Source organism: Rhineura floridana, chromosome 7 (assembly GCF_030035675.1).
Source record: "Rhineura floridana isolate rRhiFlo1 chromosome 7, rRhiFlo1.hap2, whole genome shotgun sequence".
NCBI lineage: Eukaryota > Metazoa > Chordata > Lepidosauria > Squamata > Rhineuridae > Rhineura > Rhineura floridana.
The window spans coordinates 120,194,631-120,212,633 of record NC_084486.1 but is presented as its reverse complement, the minus strand read 5'-3'; the positions used below and the strand labels follow the sequence as shown (position 1 = coordinate 120,212,633).

Genomic DNA, 18,003 nt, shown 5'->3' with positions numbered 1-18,003 from the left:
TTGCTGGACTACAGTTTCCATCATCCCTGACCACTGGCCATGCTTGCTGGAGCTTATGGGTGTTGGAGTCCAACAACAACTGGAGGGCACCAGATTGGCTACCCTGCACTAGAGAAATTACAATATACAAAGTAAGTTACTGTGGACATGATCCTTTATAGACTTATTAATATTAAACAGTGAGCACTATAACCCTAATCAGTCATTCCCACTCATGGGATTCAAACTGGGGGGGGGAGGTTTACAACAGGGGCACACTCACTAAACTCACACCCTCTGTCTTATTTGAAAGCAAACTTACGCAGCAGGGAGTCTGCTTCTCTTATGCTATTTAGAGCCCTGCATGACTGGTGCCCTAAACTGCATAAGGAATCACCAGAAGTAGAGCAGGCTCCCCATAGCAGAAGGTCAGCATGAAGGGCTGCAGGAATGGGTCATCCAGAATGTGACAGAGAGGTTGGGGCCAACAAGTGCACCCCTGTCTTCCCTGTCCCCCCCCCAGTTGGAAGTGTGTAACTGAGAATATCTGAACAGGGCTGATGAGATTATCTGATCTTGCTCTCCTGTTTGGCACATGTAAACCCGCACCCTCCTGTTGCCATAGCACCTACAGCCCTTATTACCACTCAATTTCAACTGAGGGATGAGTTACTTTCTGCAAATCCAGGGTGTGCCTGCCTTCAGCTTCCATCCTTTTCCCTCTCAGTTATTTGGTAGCAACCAGCACAAAGTTAAAAGTGACCCCAGAGCAACAAGGTTGGTTGCTCACCAGGTGACACATAACATTTTGTAAGAGGAGGAGAAGGATTCCCCAGGAATGAAAAAGGAATCCTTTTCACACTTGTAAGGTTCAGGCATGGAGATGGCAGAGCCCTGTGGCTGGCAGCTTTTCATGCATCACCACTGAGGGCTTTGGAATGGCTATGGCTTGTCTTGGGGGTGATGATTCTTTAGAGATCCTTTTATGCACATTTTTCTTTGCATAGGCAATAAAAGGGGTCTGCCTTACTAAGTATTTTCCATGTTCCATGCAATGCAGTTATCAATGCAAGGTGTGCATTACTAGCAAACAGTAGTTGGGTTTAGGAATGAGGTGAAAGTTGATTCATGTCCAAATACTCAAGACTTAAAGGGGAACCTTTTAGTCTCTGAAAATATTCAGCCATGTTAAAAAGGCAGAAAGTAGTGGGAATATATATGCAGCACTATCAGTGCAATCTATTTTTCTGTTAAGTACCTGTGCAGTGATTGGTGGGGTGGTATGAGGTTTGTAGTAAGGTCTGCTCTTCTGCTGACTGATGTACAACAGTATGGTTCTTTTCAAAATAACACAGCCAGAGCTGAGAAGTCACCCCAAATGGATACATGCTCATTCCATCCAGAGGTACAGCACTATACATGGAATTAGTGGGAGCTGGTAGAGCCAAAGTGAGGGAGCAGAGAGTATGAAACAATAGGTTGTGTCTGATGCACAGGTATAGGTATCAGAGGATTCCAGTTTGCTCTGTATTTGGGAGTGAATGTATTGATTTTGGCACCTCCAAACCAATACACAGATCGTAGGTTTGTGGATTTGTCTGCATAGATGCAGGGGGGGGGACCATCTTCTGCTCTGTACAATTCTTCTTGGATGGAACCACATGTTATTACTAGGAACATTTTAAAATACTTTTTTTTAACTCTGTGGCCATAGGGGATTTACTAGCTGCTCCAAGCTGCTGTAAAATGGAAAGAAAGAAAGAAGCCCCTCGCAAGTACATGATTTTTATATTTATTTTAGTAGAACCATGCTGATTTTTTTTTAGGATTTATTTTTAAAATCTGCATGTAAACATGATGACATACTCATTATTGCATATTTGAGAAATTACATGGAGTGGAAATAGGCTGATTTGTTCATCGCTATGCACAGGTCATAAATTCTATCTACGCTGGATCAGAAGAAGCTCGAACATAGAGTTGCAAGCCTGTGGGTATATACAAAGCTCTAGAGCTCCTGGGATTAAAGATCTCTGTGGTAAAAGGGGAGGCTTCCACATCTTTGTGAGGTTGTTGCAAGTTATTCAAGCGGAACATGGAACACTGTGGTCTTCTGTGTGGGCTTATAGGAAGCCCACAGATCTTAGTTCCTTATAGACAAACTGAGCCTTCAGGATACATTTCCTATAACTGATACTTTTAATGAAGCAGAAAAATTGGTTCAACTACTTTAGACTTAGAAATCCCATATTTTAATTTTAAACCCCTGCAAAGTTATAAAGGGTTGGAAATGATTTAGACTTGAGAGCTAGCATAACATAGTAGATAACAAACAGCTGTGAATCTGGAAGTCCAAAGTATCAATTTGATCTCTGCCATGAACGCATTTGGAGACTTAAGGCCTCTGGCTAATCAATCTGCAATATGGGAATAGTAATACTGGCCAACCTTACAGGCTTGTTGTAAGAATAACATTGCTATAGAATGCAAACTCTCTTTGGACACTTAATGTTATATCAGGCCTCCACAACAGCTGGTCCCTGAGTCAAATCCTGCATATGATGGCTGCAATCCTAAACACACTTACTAGGGAATAAAGTCCAAGAACATAGTAGGACTTTCTTCTGAGTAAAGATGAATAGGATTGTGCTGCACACCATTTATTATGGTCCAACAGGATACTCTTTGAGCTTCTGGCCTGCCTACATAACAAGTCCAGCTGTTCTCACAATGGCCAACCATATGCCTATAGGAAGCCCACAAGCAGGACCTGAAAGCAACAGTGCCCTCGCTGTGTGGAAAACAGCGTGGTTTTAATAAAAAAAATGGATGGCCTACAATTCATGGCCTATGAACTGCATGCTGTGTTGCCCTTAAATAAATTCTCTGTAATAGTCAAGCATCTGTGCAAACATTTGAATTATTGGCTATAATTGATGGCGGGATTAAAAGCCATGTAAATGGATAAATCATGTACTTAAATGGAATCAGATTCTACTCTGAACTTGAACTTTGATACACAATAGTTTTATTACTCAGTGACTTGGTACCATGTTGCTGTTTGTTGTAATTATATTTTCAGGTAAAGCTGTGATTGTGATAGCTGTCCAAGAGTACATGGAGTTTAGTTTGCAATGGACATGCTGACAAATAAAGATGTTCCTTGACTGATTTGAAAACTGAAACAAAAGTAATGTTCCTGGAAAGGCTTAAGCATTCAGATTTTGATCATCCGAGAATGTTTCAAGCATTATTCTGTTCCTCTAATCCAGAGATAGGGAACCTGGGCCCTTCCAGATGTTGCTGGAGTACAACTCCCTTCATCCATGACCACTGGCCATGCTGGCTGGGACTGGCAGGAGTTAGAGTCCAACAACATTTGGAGGGCCACCAGTTCCCCAACTCTGCTCTAATCCTTTCCTTAATCCAGGAAAGGGTAATTTGCGGCCCTCCAGATGTTGCTAAACTATAACTCCCATCAGCCCTAGCAAGCACGGCCAATGGCCAGGGATTATAATGGGAGTTATAGTTCAGCAATATATAGAGGACCCAAGGTTCCCCTCACCTGCCTTAACCAGTTCCAGTGAAAGTCACCATAAAAAAACTAAAAACTGTAGTGATGGATTCCTTCTGTTACCATACCCTATGACTATTCTTAAAACAATTGGGGTGGCAGTAGGAGGAGAAAGCAACATGGGTCTGTCATACGTTGAGTAATTCAGGAAGGGACTGTGTAAAATGTTTTAGTACTGGAAATGGAGGTGCAGCAACTTTCTGAGCATGGACAAAAGGCTAATTAAGCTGTGCTGCGGATCTTAAGAAAATGTATAGGCCAACAAGAGGTACAAACGGACAAAACCAAAACAGAACAAAAGTAAAACAAACAAACAAAAAATACCCCCATGCTCCCTAAAAGCACCGATTCTGAGTTAAGTTTAAGAAACAAAGCTGTAAATTAGCAAACCTGGTTGGCTGTGGCTGTTGCAGCGAAGGGGACGCTTGTGGCAGATGTTGTTGCTGCAGACACAGTGGCGGGCGTAGCGCCGTGCACCATGGGAACTTTCGGAAGGAAAATCATATAAGCAAACATACAGAAGAGTGTAGCAGTATGGGAAAACCATGGCAACAGGTGGCAGAATTGTCAAGTATGGTATTTATATCAGCAGGTAAGCCGTGGGAACGAGACATCACCACCAGCAAAGTGGCATGCAATCATAGCGCAAAGCGGGACAACATTCCAGAGAGCAAGAAGAGCGGGGGGAGAGATGAAAGGCAAGGAGAGAGGAGGAAAAACGCTTGTTACCATCAAATCATGGGAATCAATACAATCAAGCTTAATTATTTCAATTTATATTCAATAAACAACTTAATATAATCCCTTTTTAAACATCCCATGATAATGACACCACCACCACCACTTTTTACTACTGTTAACATTTTATAATCTCCGGTATGAAATTCTAGTTCCATATTAACTTGCATGAAGTATATAATTTAATGTTTTCTTAAAAAAAAAAAGAAATAAAGAATGCAACACAGTTTCTAAAACACTGGGACTCAGAGTCCAGTCAAAATCCACCAGAGCTGATAAGGAGAGGGTGGCGGGGGTGAGGGCAGGAAGGAGGTGTCATACAACAACTTGGTGTGCTAAAAAGTAAATGTTTGTAGGTTGTCTGTCAATTAAATAAAGCAAATGCATTTAATTGACAAGTGTTAGTGCAGGGGAAGGGGGAATGGATTGGCACAACAGCTATACGTTAAAAACCCAGCAGTGGATTTTGAGAGTCTATGAGCTGCTAAACAGATTTTAAGATAATCAAGAAACAAAGCTGGCACCTACCAACACTTGTAGCGGGTGTCATGCACAATATTGAGCCTGCCCATCATGCATTGCAACAGGAAGGTGGATTTGCAAAGGGAAAAGAATTAAAACAACCCATCACACGTGTAATTAGGAAAATCTCATTTGAACAAAGAAGAAAAAAATTGGTTATTATGGGAAACAGTGGCATGTAACCATCAGCACAGTCAACTCAAACAGGAAGGGGGTGGTCAATTAGAACCAGTCTGACATGAGCAGGGTAGGGTAAAAGCAGATTGAATGGTGTGCTGGCATTTTGATTAAAATGAGCGAGGGCAGAAGAGCAATGTAGGCTCAAATAGTGTGAGAAAAAGCTTTCGTTGTTGGTTTTTAATAGCAAGTATTTAATTAATTTGTTCCTCGCTGATTCTGTTACATCTGTTGGATTTCAAACCAATTTTCCTTAAAATTGGCTTAAATTGGTATTATTGTGGTATTTTTCACTGTACTGCAGGTGTGGGAAACCTTTAGCCCTCCAGATATTGCTGAACCACAACTCCCAGCAGCCCCATGGCCAATGGCGAAAGATAATGGGAGTTACAGTTCAGCAACATCAGGAGGGCCAAAGATTCCCCACCCCTACTGTACTGAGATCTAGTGCCTCGATTTTAAACATTAATACAGGATTAATGTTATGGTTTGCAATACTACACTGGTACAATAGCATGTGCTACCCTAAATTCTAATTGGCCCATGTGGGATGTCTCAAGATAATCTAGGGATGCTACTGGGTTGCTGTGGCTATGTATGAAATTACATGCACACCTAAATTGCAGTGTAACAAGTGTGTGCATGGAGACGGGGGTAGCAGGTCTGTGTGCCTGGCTCTGCTCCAATGTCACATGTAGCACTGCCCCTGCCCTTCAGTCTATGCACATTCAATGCAATGTCTGCAATGGGATGTCTAGACATATGAGAACAGCCACCCTTCACTATATGCACGTTCGGCATGATGTCTGTATAGGGGAATCTATGCATCAGCAACTAAACACACCGAGGTGCTTCAAACCACTGAGATCCACACCAATTGTGAATCCTACATGTAGAGACATATTGAGAGTGCACACTGTCGAAATGGAGGCAACTGTTTTGATTGCATTCTTAATAAATGAAAGATGAGTTAATATCTTCTAAAAATGAAATATCCTGGATGTTACTATAATGCACTTTATAGATTTTTCTAGCAGTTTTATAAATATCACAAAGTATATTTATAAATATCACAAAGTAAAATTAAGTGGAACAGATATAAACATTTATTGTAATTATGATAAGTATTGGGAATTGGTTTTAAATTATATAATTGTCTGGTCTTTTACTGATACGTTATCATACAAACGAATTATGATATTCAAATTGGATTTTGAATTTTAAATCATAAATTTTAAATGGCAAGTCACTGTTGTGAGGCATTATTAATACTAGTCATCTATTTTTATTTTGTTTTTATTTTAAGTTTTATCACTACTGTCCACATTATCAGTATCAAAGAAACACTGGCTTTTTCTGTTTGCATCCTTGCTCCACCTCATTTTTTGGCATTGTTAAACTTACAAATTTGACACTTCTTGTATTCTGGTATTCAGGTAATCTTATTAACAAAATGCAATGTTTTGTGAGCAAATTCAACATCCAAAGTTTCTAAATAGTTCTAAGATAGCCTTGACCAATCCTCTCTCCTCTCCCCCAGCCACTGTGAAATACTAACCACTTATTGCAGCCTGCTAAGTGCTGGAAAAATCCCCTGGTTTTGTGGCCCAATTTAGACCACAACTCATAGTATAAAGTATACATTACATCTTTCTCTTTAAAAAAAATATTTTTTAATTTCCTCCTATGAGCCTAAATTAGGAGTGATCTGCTAGCCTCTGCAGTTTCATCTACTGATCTCTGGCGCTCACCCTGACATTGGGAGATAAAAATCCACGAGGCCCATTCCTTAGAGAAGGCTCTCTAAAGAGCAAGTAGAAGGATTTATTTCATGATCTCAGTACCGTGGTGCCCAGTCCTAACCCAGCACTGTGGTGGGGAGGACTGGAAATGCTACATTTTACTCTTCACAGATTGTTCTAGGGAGAGCTGTCTCTGCATCTATAAAAGGCCATGAGAGAGAGAGAGGGAGGGAGGGACGGAGGGAGAGCCAGGGAGGGTATGGCTACATGTATATATGTGAGAGAGTCTGCCTGCATGTGTGATGACTGTGTGTGCCAGTAGCGGAGGGTGGGCTTGGGAACACTTCACCTCTGGTTGCCCTTGTCACTGCTGCATACCAGGATGGAGAAAGGAGAGGTGGCAGCAAGGTCGGTGTGGTGCAAATGCACCGGTGGAGCCAATTCTTGCCCCTCCTGCTCTCCAACTCAGAAGGGAGCAGCAATGTGGGCAACTAGAAGTCAGGTGCACATTGCTCCCCAACCTGCCATCCACTATTGGTGTGTGCTGTATGTGCTGGTTTCTGTGGCCTGTATGTGTGGAGAGCAGCTGTGTGTGTGCACACAGGCAAGTATGCACAAATGTGTACACTGCATAGGCACATGCAAAGGCATGTGGCTCTCAGAGGTGTAGCTGACTGTCAATGTAGCTCTCAGGCCAAAAAAAGGTTAACCTCTGGCTTAAATAAACATTGCATCCTCTTAAAAGGTGCTATTCCAACATAGCTGGAAGTGGCTGACACACCCACAACCTGAAAACATAAGGCAGATTTACACTTGAAAGTGGCTGCTTATCTTCTCTTCACATGACTCCTCGTGACATTACATGATCAAATGGTGAGATATCAGTGAGAACTGGGTTGCATACAGATGACTGCCAATCGCGTTTTACCCAAGAACTGATACTGCTGTGCTGGTCACTGCTGAATGAATGTCCAAGTTCACACAGCCAATTCTGTACCACGAGGATGTATCTGGGAATGGTCAGGAGGGAGGGCATGAAAGGGGTGGTGGGATGGGTAGGTAGGAGGAAACAACTGGTTCTTCTTTCAACAAGCCTTATCCCAGTCTGTATCTGTATTGTAACAGTTTTTAAGATGTTTTTAAAAGATGTTTTTAGTATTGTACTGCTGTTGTTTTCCACCATGGGCTCCCATTGGGAAGAAGGGTGGGATATAAATTTAATAATGAATTAAATAAATAAATCTATATGCATCTGTTCTAGAATTATGCAAAAGAGAAAGGCAGACTTGACTGACAGCCCTAATGCATCTACAGTTTTTGAAGATATTGTGCTGGATCTAGACTAAGTTAGGTGAACAAAGATCCCACTGAAACAAATGGTACAATTCCCCGTGCCTCTGTGGTTCTGAAAATTGCTCTACAGAATTGCGGGACTCCCTGGGAAATTCTGAGAGGTGGCACAGGTAGCTGCAGAGGGATGGGGAATACTGGTGAAAATCATTTACACCTCTTCTGTTAGTGAAGGCTTCCTCTGGATCAAAGATCCTTGCATTCACAGAAGGAATCCTTCTATGAACATAAGAACAGCTTTGCATTGCATCCATTGCAACTGAAATTGCGTGTTTCCCCCCATTTACTCAACATCCATTTTCCTCCCCCCTTCTCTCCCTTGTGTCTGTTTTTTAATTGTCGCTTGAGATTGAAGCCTACCCCTCCCTCTCTTTTTGGAAAGCATAATGTACACAAATTAAATTATTATTGTTGTTGTTGATGATGTTATCTGGGTTTTTTTAGACATGATTAGTTCCATAATCTGTACATTGAGATACTATTCTGGAATGTCAACGGCTTCCTTAATGGCTGTACATTTAATTTAGCTGTACATCCCGAAAAATTAAGCATTAGCTTTTTTTTATAATAATTTTCTGAAATTTAACTGCACGTTTTCAGCTTTAATCTTGTTATGACCCTCACTGACATTTTAAACCAACACACTCTTGCACAGGGTTTGCAGCAAATGAACATAAGGCAGCAACGAAAACCTATGGTGCAAAAACTTGCAGGTATGAAAAAGACAGTTGAGTAGGACCCCTTTGTTGATCAGTCATTCAAAAAAGAAACTCCACTGTCACCCATTAATGAAAATGTAAAAGTGGTGAATTTACTAATTCAAACCATATCGTGCTTGTTTTCCCCAAGCTCAAGACAGTTTGATTTAGAGTAGACAGTAAAGGCAGGAAAAAACCATTAAGGTCTCTCAATATTTTTCTAGCAGAATTTAGCACATGAGGCATTATGTTCTTACAAGAATATGAAACAGTTCATTTCACACAACAATATGTGGAATAATGCACCATTCCATACATTTATCTCAATAAATGCAGTGAGAAATCAATTAGGCCAGATCTTTCTAAAAAGGTAGTATTACGGCTTCACTCCTGCTGAAAGACTTGGAACCAAAATAGAATTTCTTTCTGTGGATACCTACATCAACTAAAGTTTTTGCCATTGATTTTAAGTGGAGCAGAAATGGGTCTAATAAGGGGCCCCATCTGCACTATACATTGAAAGCATTAGTATGACACCTTAATAGTCATGGCTTCCCCAAAGCATTCTAGGAACTATCATTTGTTAAGGGCGTTGAAAGTTGCTAGGAAATACCTATTCCTCTCACAGAGCTACCAGAATTCCCTGGGGGAAAAGTTGATTGTTGAACCACTCTGGGACCTGTAGCTTTGTGAGGAGAATAGGGGTCTATGCACAACTCTTAGCACTCTTCACAAACTACCCTTCCCAGGATTGGAATAAGCTACAATTGTTTAAAGCATAACAGTGCTTTAAAACTATAGTACAGACGGGGCCAGGGATTCAATTCCCTTTAAAAGAGATTACACATGACTTTGCCAGTCTGAAGCTGACTGAACACATGGAGGGGGAAAGCCTTTATTATCAGTGTAGGCTCCCTGTGTTCATTTAGAAGCCTGGAAGATCAGGGCTATCCCTTGAGAAGCAGGGAGTGGGAGGAGGTGTGCAAAGTTTGTGTGGGACGAAACGGTCAGCCTTGGAGCTTGAGTAATGTGTGAAGAGGGCTTTTGACAAGCGTGCAACAAGTCCAAGGCATACAAGAGTGCCACCAGAGTGTGCATCACAATAATTGCTTTGGGTGGTCTTGCCTCTAGCCTAACGAACCAAGAAGCAGGTGGCAGTGTCTCTATTCATTGCCACAACTGTGGGCATCCTTGTTCTTGTCTAGGCATGTTACAAATCCAAAGGTTGTGCCACAGGTGACACCTGTGTGCCACAGACTGGCCACAGTGGATTTTTCTTAGGTTCTCTCTGTCTTTCTGTCCTGTCAGTCTGCTGTAAGACAATGTGGATGAGCAAATAGATTAATAGGAAGTTCATGCCTCACAGTATATGATAGTATGGGCCACACAACCCAGCTCCGACACTGCTCTTTGTGGCAGTGACTTTGCCTATGGATCATCCAGTTTAGTTGTAGGTATGGTAGGATCTCATGGGATAAATTCGAGGCACAGGCAACTCACACAAGAACACCAGGGTTTGCTTTTAGACTAGTCAAACAGAACTACTGGTATCTTTAGGCACTGGAATTTATATTCTGAATGGCCCAGGCTGAAATGTATCTCTATTCTGAGAATGGCTCCACATATTTAACATGCAGTAGTCTAGTCTGAAATGTTCTGTATCTGTGGTGCTCAGCACCACATATACAGATACCTGTTTGAAGTGTGTGTTTCTGTTCATTTCCAGGCAGTAGCAGCTGACAGGGTAGAGTGGGATGGAGTGGTGTTGCTCACCTAATTTCTCAACATGGAGGCTGCTGCCAGTAACCAAGAAGGAGCGGAGTGAGATGCTGGGGAGGTAGGCGTAGTTCAGGTGCAGTGTCGAGAGCATCAGACTGACTCTGCCACTGCGCCTGCACCAACTTTCTTGCCACCTTGCCTCTTCCCCTCTTGGTTACCAGAAGCAGCCTCCACACTGGGAAGCCAGGTAAGCAATGCCACCCCATTCCATTGGCCACTACTGTTTCCAGGAACACATTTTTCAATTACAGACCGCTGAAGACAGAGCATCTTGTAAAACTCTACTTTAAATTAGCACAAAAACACAACAAAACTGAGCCCTAATTGCCTTTGACACGTGTGTACTTTTGGGATCCAGTATATGTTGCACACAAAGCAACAAAAAGTTCCACCAGCTCAAATACAAGATATTTGATGATTTCAGTTCTAGTGGCAAATGAAATTTCATAAACTGAAGTCAAAATGAAAAACAGACCTGTTCAAGCAATGCGGTTTATATTTAAATTTAGAAGCATAGGAAGCTACGTCAACCATCTAGCTCTGTATCCTCTAGACCAGCCTTTCCCAACCAGTGTGCCTCCAGATGTTGTTGGACTACAACTCCCATCAGCCTCAGCCAGCATTGCCAATGGTCAGAAAAGATGGGAATTGTGGACCAACAACATCTGGAGGCACACTGGTTGGGAAAGGCTGCTCTATACCTACTGGCACTGGCTCTCCAGGGTTTCAAACAGAATAGGGGTCTCTCCCATCCCTACCTGAAGATGCCAGGGATTGAACCTGGGAGCTTTTGCATGCAGAGCAGTTGCTCTGTCTGAGCCACAGCCCTTCCTCACTTTTAAGCTCTCCTAATGAGCAGATATAATTTTATCACTTCATATTGAAATAGTTGGTCTTGCTCAAGATAAAATCAATGGCAAAGCTTCAAAAGATTTGTTTTCCCAGATCAAGGTTTTTGGCCCTAAACAATTAAAAGATTAGTGGGTCATGTTTTCCATAATAAGCCTTAGAAAGAAGTTTGATGCAGAAGTATTATTTGATAACCTCACTAAAGCAAAGGGGTCTTACAGCATTTTTTTAAAGAATCATACCAAATAGCTTAAGAAAAGTGAAATGAAGGATTATGCAAAAGAGGCATGAGGGGAAAGACTTCAAATGCTATTTTTTTAAATAAGATTGCACACTCTGGAGAGATGCAGATTTTTACATTAGGCCGGAAAGCACCCAACACCTTGCTTCCAAAACAAACATATGCAGAATCTGCAGTTATCAGCAAGACAGTCTTCCTTTCCTGCTCATGAAGGGCCAACCCTACCAGGCCTGTTTCACTCAGCTCTGTCTAGTGACTATACTTAGCTTCTGAAATTTGCTAAGATACAGGACAACTCTTTGTGACCTTGTTTGTGCCTGGCTCGCGCTGGGTAGGGGAAAATCTGTATCACTTACCTGGTGGAAGGAAGGCTGTATGTTGTTGCAACTGCATGTTTGCAAGAGCCTGCTGGTATTGGAAAATACCAGTATTAAAGACTGCGGTGGCACCATTGGTTTTTTCAAGCGCAGGCCTCTTTGGTAATGGGGGGAGCACAGCTTGAGGAATTCCCTAATGGTAGATGAGTGTAAGATAGCCCAGTTAAAAAAATAAAGGAGGGTGGGGTTGGAGCAGGGAGAGAGAAAGAGAGAAAAGAAACAGAAAAATCAGCAGAAGGCACAACCATCTTTCTTTTTTCTTTTTAATCATTGAGCAAGCAAGCAGCGGAGCAGACTTTACTATTCAAACAAAGGGCAAAGCTGAAGATTTGTAAAAAATATTTGCCCTTCCAAATATGGCCCTGTTGGGTGATGGTGCTTGAGATATTTACACTAGCATATTTCTATTATAAAAAGCTTCAGGTTTTTAGTGAGGAGGCAGCAATACTGGGGTGTGGGATGGGGGTGGGTGGGTGGATAAAGAAAGCTGCACTGCTAGCTCCATGAGGATTGACAAGTAAAAGCCATGTTAAAGAGAAATCTTACAGAGTGAATGAAACAGGTTAATATAATATTAGAATTTTACTCCCACTTCCCCAAAGTCTAACTACTCATGCAAAAAAATAAAAATAAAAATGTACCATACCATGCTGGTACTTTTTTTTAACATTGCATTACAAATGTTAAATCTACATAAGAATATTGTTAAGCCATGCCAACCAACCAGATACAAATATATATATCATATATATTATACACATTTTTTTAAAAAAAGAATCTCAATAAAATCCCATCTTACTTCATTCAGAAACTGCTACAAGGTGGTTAAACTGAATGTGAGGTTCCTACATCCTAGGGACACTGGCTGAAAAAATATATGTAAACGGCATAATTTCCCCATGAACCGGATCAGGAAACCACATTCAGATTTTCATTGAGCTTACATTACTTTATAACAGGAAATAAGGATTATTTACTCATAGAATTTAATAAAAAAATTGTATCTACAGTAAAGCTACATGCCAAGCTAAAAGGTGAAAGGTCATAGTACCAGGTCAAAGGTTGCCTCGAGGGGTCGCTTCAGTGATTTGACAGCCGACTGAGTCTTAATTAGCAGGCAGCGAGCACATGATGGCAATGGGCCAGTGGGGTTCAAGCGCATTAACATAAACAGCAAGCAGAGGTGCATCATGGGGGCAGCAGTGCATTTTTGGGTAGGTGAGAAAAAACAAATAAAAAACAAATCATCGGAATGCCATATACAACGAATAACAAGACTAAGCATGCACAATAAAGGCACTACTGAGTTGTTATTGTGAGGATACACCTCTATGTAGTTAATTACAAACAAGATACTCTAACAGGGGAGAAAAGGGTGAAGGAAGGAAGGAAGGAGTGAGAAAGAGAGTCTGCCTTCTGTATTTTTGCTCAAGTATCCATAAACACAGAAAAAGCCTCTCTCCTGCCGTCCAGTAGTGTGCTATGAATATCACACAACAATGTTTCACATGAAGTAGTATTTCAATGGTCAAATCATGTAGTTATGTAAAAAAATATAGGACAACATTAACAGCTAAGCAAAGAACAAAGAAGGGACCCATTAAAATAGCTATTTTGTTAACATCCCCACAATCCATTTCTAAGCAATGCGCACTACCTAATTCCTCCCAGGACACTGCAGTCTGGCTACTCCAAGTCACCGCTAGCTTCTCAGCTGTGCAATTATTCATTATACCATAGTTAGGTTTAAGAGAAACACAATCAAAAATAACTTCAGTCCCTCAAATTAAGTTACAACCTAATTGTTGGATGTGCCTGCTCCTAAGTAGTTCCAGATATTATTTCCTGCCCTGTCAACCAATTAAGTCATATACAGTGCCTTGCAAAAGTAATCAGGCCCCTGACCAATGCTCTCATATTACTGAATTACAAATGGTACATTGTAATTTCATTTGGTATGGTATTTTATTTTGAAACACTGAAACTCAAAATCAATTACTGGCGACATTGGTTCTATGTTGGGAAATGTTTGTAAGAAACATAAAAAGCTGAAACATGTTGCTTGCATAAGTATTCAACCCCCGTGCTGTGGAAGCTCCCAGTTTACACAGATGAAAGCAACTGCCCTATCGAGGACACTGTTACCGTACCATTGGCCTCCACCTGTGAACCATTAAAGTTGCTGTCACATTGTCAGGATAAAAACCCAACTGTTGAAGGATCGTTGGTCAGGCTGTGGAGCTGAAGGAAAATGAAGAGCAAAGAGCATTCTACACAAATGAGAGATAATGTAATACAAATGCATAGATTAGGAAAAGGGTACAAAATAATATAAAAATGTTTGGATATCCCATTGAGCACAGTTGGATCAATAATCAGGACATGGAAGCTGCATCACACCACCCAGGCACTGCCAAGAAAAGGCTGTTCCTCAAAACTCAACACTTAAACGAAAAGGATGCTTGTGAAAGAAGCCACAGAAAAGCCAACAATCACTTTGAAACAGCTACAGAGTTCAGTGGCTGGGAGTGGAGTGACTGTCAGCTTCAGGGCTGGGGGCTGGGCAGTAACAAAGCAGCTGGCAGTTAGGGGCAATAAATCAGTCAAGGCCAGGGAGATAACGGAGGCCGGCTGGCAGAAGAAAGGCTTGACAAACTAACTAGTAGCAGTGTCCAAGAGCATCGTCCAGGTAGGGAAGCAGAGTCCAGAAAGCCAGGGGTCCAGTCCGAAAGTCTAGAGGCTAGTAACAGTGTTACACGCAAGGTGTCACAACCAATGTTGTAGTCAGCAGTCTGCTGCAGCCATGAACTGCCTTTTATAACAGACCCCCTAAGTCAGGTGCCCGTGATTAGTCTCCCAGCTGCTCAGAGCTGCTTGTTCTTAAACGACCCGACCTCTTCCTTCGTTGCTGTGCTACTTGCTGGCATCTCCTTTCTGCAGGGGGGAGGGGAGCCTCCTGTTCATACCCAGAATCCGATTGAGGGGCTTCAGCCAGGTCCTGGACATTCTCCAGCTGGGGAAGAGCCAGAGTTGTGTCCTCAGGGGTTCCACTAGTTCCTTCTCCTGGGTCTGCCAACTCTGCCTCTTCCTCCGAGTCCTCTGAAGGGGCCACGACACTATCCCCCTCCCCACGACCAGTCCACCCTCTCCCCCTTGGACCCGGTTTTTCCGGGTAGCGCCGATGGAATTGATGGACCAGACGGGGGGCATGCACCTGTGAGGCGTCTTCCCAGGAGCATTCCTCAGGGCCATACCCCTTCAGGTACTGGAGTTGGCCTCGATACCTTCAGGAGTCCAGGATTTGTGCCACTTCAAATTCTTCCTCCCCATCCACTTCCACTGGCGGTGGAGGCCATGGGCAAGGACTTCAGGGGTGCGGTGGGAGGGCTGGGACCAGCAACGACCTGTGGAAGGGGTGAATGTGAAGGGACGTAGGGAGCTGCAATCAGAAAGCCACCAGGTTTCCTGCTGGGTGATACGGAAGGGACCGATCCGTCGAGCATCCAGCTTCTGAGATGGCCGCTGGGATCGCAGGAACTTAGTTGAGAGCCACACCCGGTCTCCTATCTTCAGTGGAGGGCCTGGCTGGCAATGGCGGTCTGCAAACCGTTTATAGGCATCCTTTGCCTGCTCCAGCTGCTCCTTCAAGACCTCCTGCAGGGCCGTCAATTCTTGCAGCAGCAGATCTGCGGCAGGGACCAGTGAGGGAGGTAGGACCGATGGGAAGAACCGGGAGTGATAGCCATAGGAAGCAAAGAAGGGGGTTTGACGTGTAGAGGCATGGAGGGAGTTATTGTATGCGAATTCTGCCAGAGACAGCAGATCCGCCCAGTTGTCCTGTTGGTAGCAGGTGTAACAACGTAGGTACTGTTCCACCGTGGCGTTGGTGCATTCCGTCTGCCCATCAGACTGTGGGTGACAGGCGGAGGACAGATGGACCCAGACGTCAAGGGTTCGGAACAGCGCTTGCCAGAACTGGGCAGTGAACTGGGCCCCTCGGTCTGATATCAAGTGATCTGGAAGACCGTGCAGACAGAAAACCTGGGCCAAAAACATCCGAGCTGTTTCGGGAGCAGAGGGGAGTCCAGCACACGGGATGAAATGGGCCATCTTAGTGAACAGGTCCACTACTACCAGAATGGTGGTCATCCCTCTGGTTACAGGTAGCTCTGTGATGAAATCCAGAGAAACTGACCGCCAGTGACCCGGAGGAGTGGGCAGTGGGAGCAGGAGCCCAGGTGGCTTCCCGGGGTACTCCTTGGCTCGTTGACAGGTATCGCAGGCCGCCACATAGTTTTTACATCTGCCTGAACCTGGGGCCACCAGAAGTCTCGTAGGACCAGATGGAGGGTTTTGTAGGTTCTGAAGTGCCCTGCTGGCTGGCTGTCATGAGAGAGGTGGAGCACCTCTCCCCGCAAGGCACCTGGAGGAATGTATAGCTGGTCCCGATGGTACAAGATGCTATTCCGCAGCGAGAATGGGCTGTCCGAGGCGGGGGTTCCCGACTGGAGGTCTTGCTGGCAGGCCAAAGCGTACTCGTCTCTCTGCTGCTGCTCGTGCACCCTGTCTAACAGGGATTGTGGCGGGTGGGTAGCTGCAAAGTTTTCTGGGCGGAGAATTAGGCGAAGGGGGGACTCGTGCTGCTCGGCTCGGTATTCAGGCTTGCAGGAGAGAGCGTTTGCCTGTGTGTTGCGGCAGCCGGGGAGGGAGGTGACAGTGAAATTAAACCGGGAGAAAAACAGGGACCACCGGATCTGGCGTTGATTAAGCCGTTTGGCACCTTGTAGATGCTCCAGATTCCGATGGTCAGTTCGCACTTGTACCAGGTGGTCTGCCCCTTCCAGAAGATGATGCCAGGTTTCGAAAGCCACTTTTATGGCCAGCAACTCTTTCTCCCAAATGGTATAGTTCCTTTCGGAAGAGTTGAGTTTCCAGGAGTGAAATGCACAGGGGAGCAGGGACCGCTCCTTGCCTACTGACTGTAATAAGACCTCCGCAACGGCTTTGTCAGATGCATCGGCTTCCACAATGAAGGGTCTGGCAGGGTCAGGTTGTTGCAGGATGGGTTCAGAGGTGAAGGCTTCCTTGAGGCGCTGAAATGCCTGTTGAGCCGCCTCAGTCCAGCAGAAGTTCTGAAAGGGCCATGACAGTAACAGTGCACCAGTCATCCATATGAAGAGCTCTGCATAACAGTGCCCTGTATGGGAGGGTGGCAAGAAAGAAGCTGTTACTCAAAAATGACCATCTGAAAGCACATCTGGAGTTTGCCAGAAAGCATGAGGGTGCCACAGATGCAATGTGGAAAAAGGTTTTGTGGTCAGATGAGACCAAGATAGAGCTTTTTGGCCAAAACTCAAAGCCTATGTGTGGCACAAACCTAACACTGCCCATGCCTCAAGACATACCATTCCTACACTGAAGTATGGTGGTGGCAGCATCATGCTGTGGGGATGCTTCTCATCAGGAGGGAGTGGGCATCTTGTTAAAATCAAAGGAAGAATGGATGGAGCAAAATACAGGGAAATACTGCAAGAGAACCTGTTTCAGTCCACTAAAAAACTGAAGCTTGGAAGGAAATTCACTTTTCAGTACGACAACGATCCCAAGCACAAGGCCAAAGAAACATTGGAGTGGCTCAAGAACAAAAAGGTGAATGTCCTACAGTGGCCCAGTCAAAGTCCTGATCTCAATCCCACTGAGAATCTGTGGCGCTATTTGAAAATTGTGGTCCACAAGCAACATCCAACCAACCTGAATGACCTGGAGCGAATCTGCCAAGAAGAATGGGCCAAAATCCTGCCAACACTGTGTGCAAAGCTAGTACATACCTACCCCAAAAGACTTAAAGCTGTTATTACAGTGAAAGGTGTGTCTACCAAATATTAATGTGGGGTGTGTGTGAATACTTATGCAAGCCACATGTTTTAGTTTTTTTATGTTTCTTACAAACATTTCCCAACATAAAACCAATGTCACA

The 18,003-nt window shown here is 43.6% G+C and overlaps 1 protein-coding gene across 17 annotated transcripts in view; it reads right to left on the bottom strand.

Annotated features, from left to right (window-relative positions):
* The window catches only part of MBNL1 (muscleblind like splicing regulator 1), a 268,804-nt gene that overhangs the window by 13,853 nt on the left and 236,948 nt on the right, over nt 1-18,003 (bottom strand). For 10 of the 17 annotated variants that reach the window (XM_061637088.1, XM_061637079.1, XM_061637081.1 and 7 more), the window contains 4 exons: nt 13,078-13,131; nt 12,006-12,159; nt 4,820-4,855; nt 3,944-4,038 (listed from right to left, as the gene is read on the bottom strand). In XM_061637088.1, coding sequence (XP_061493072.1) covers nt 3,944-4,038; nt 4,820-4,855; nt 12,006-12,159; nt 13,078-13,131 — 339 coding nt within the window. The remainder of the gene's footprint in view (nt 1-3,943; nt 4,039-4,819; nt 4,856-12,005; nt 12,160-13,077; nt 13,132-18,003) is intronic. The other 7 variants (XM_061637082.1, XM_061637071.1, XM_061637083.1 and 4 more) reach the window with 4 other exon arrangements.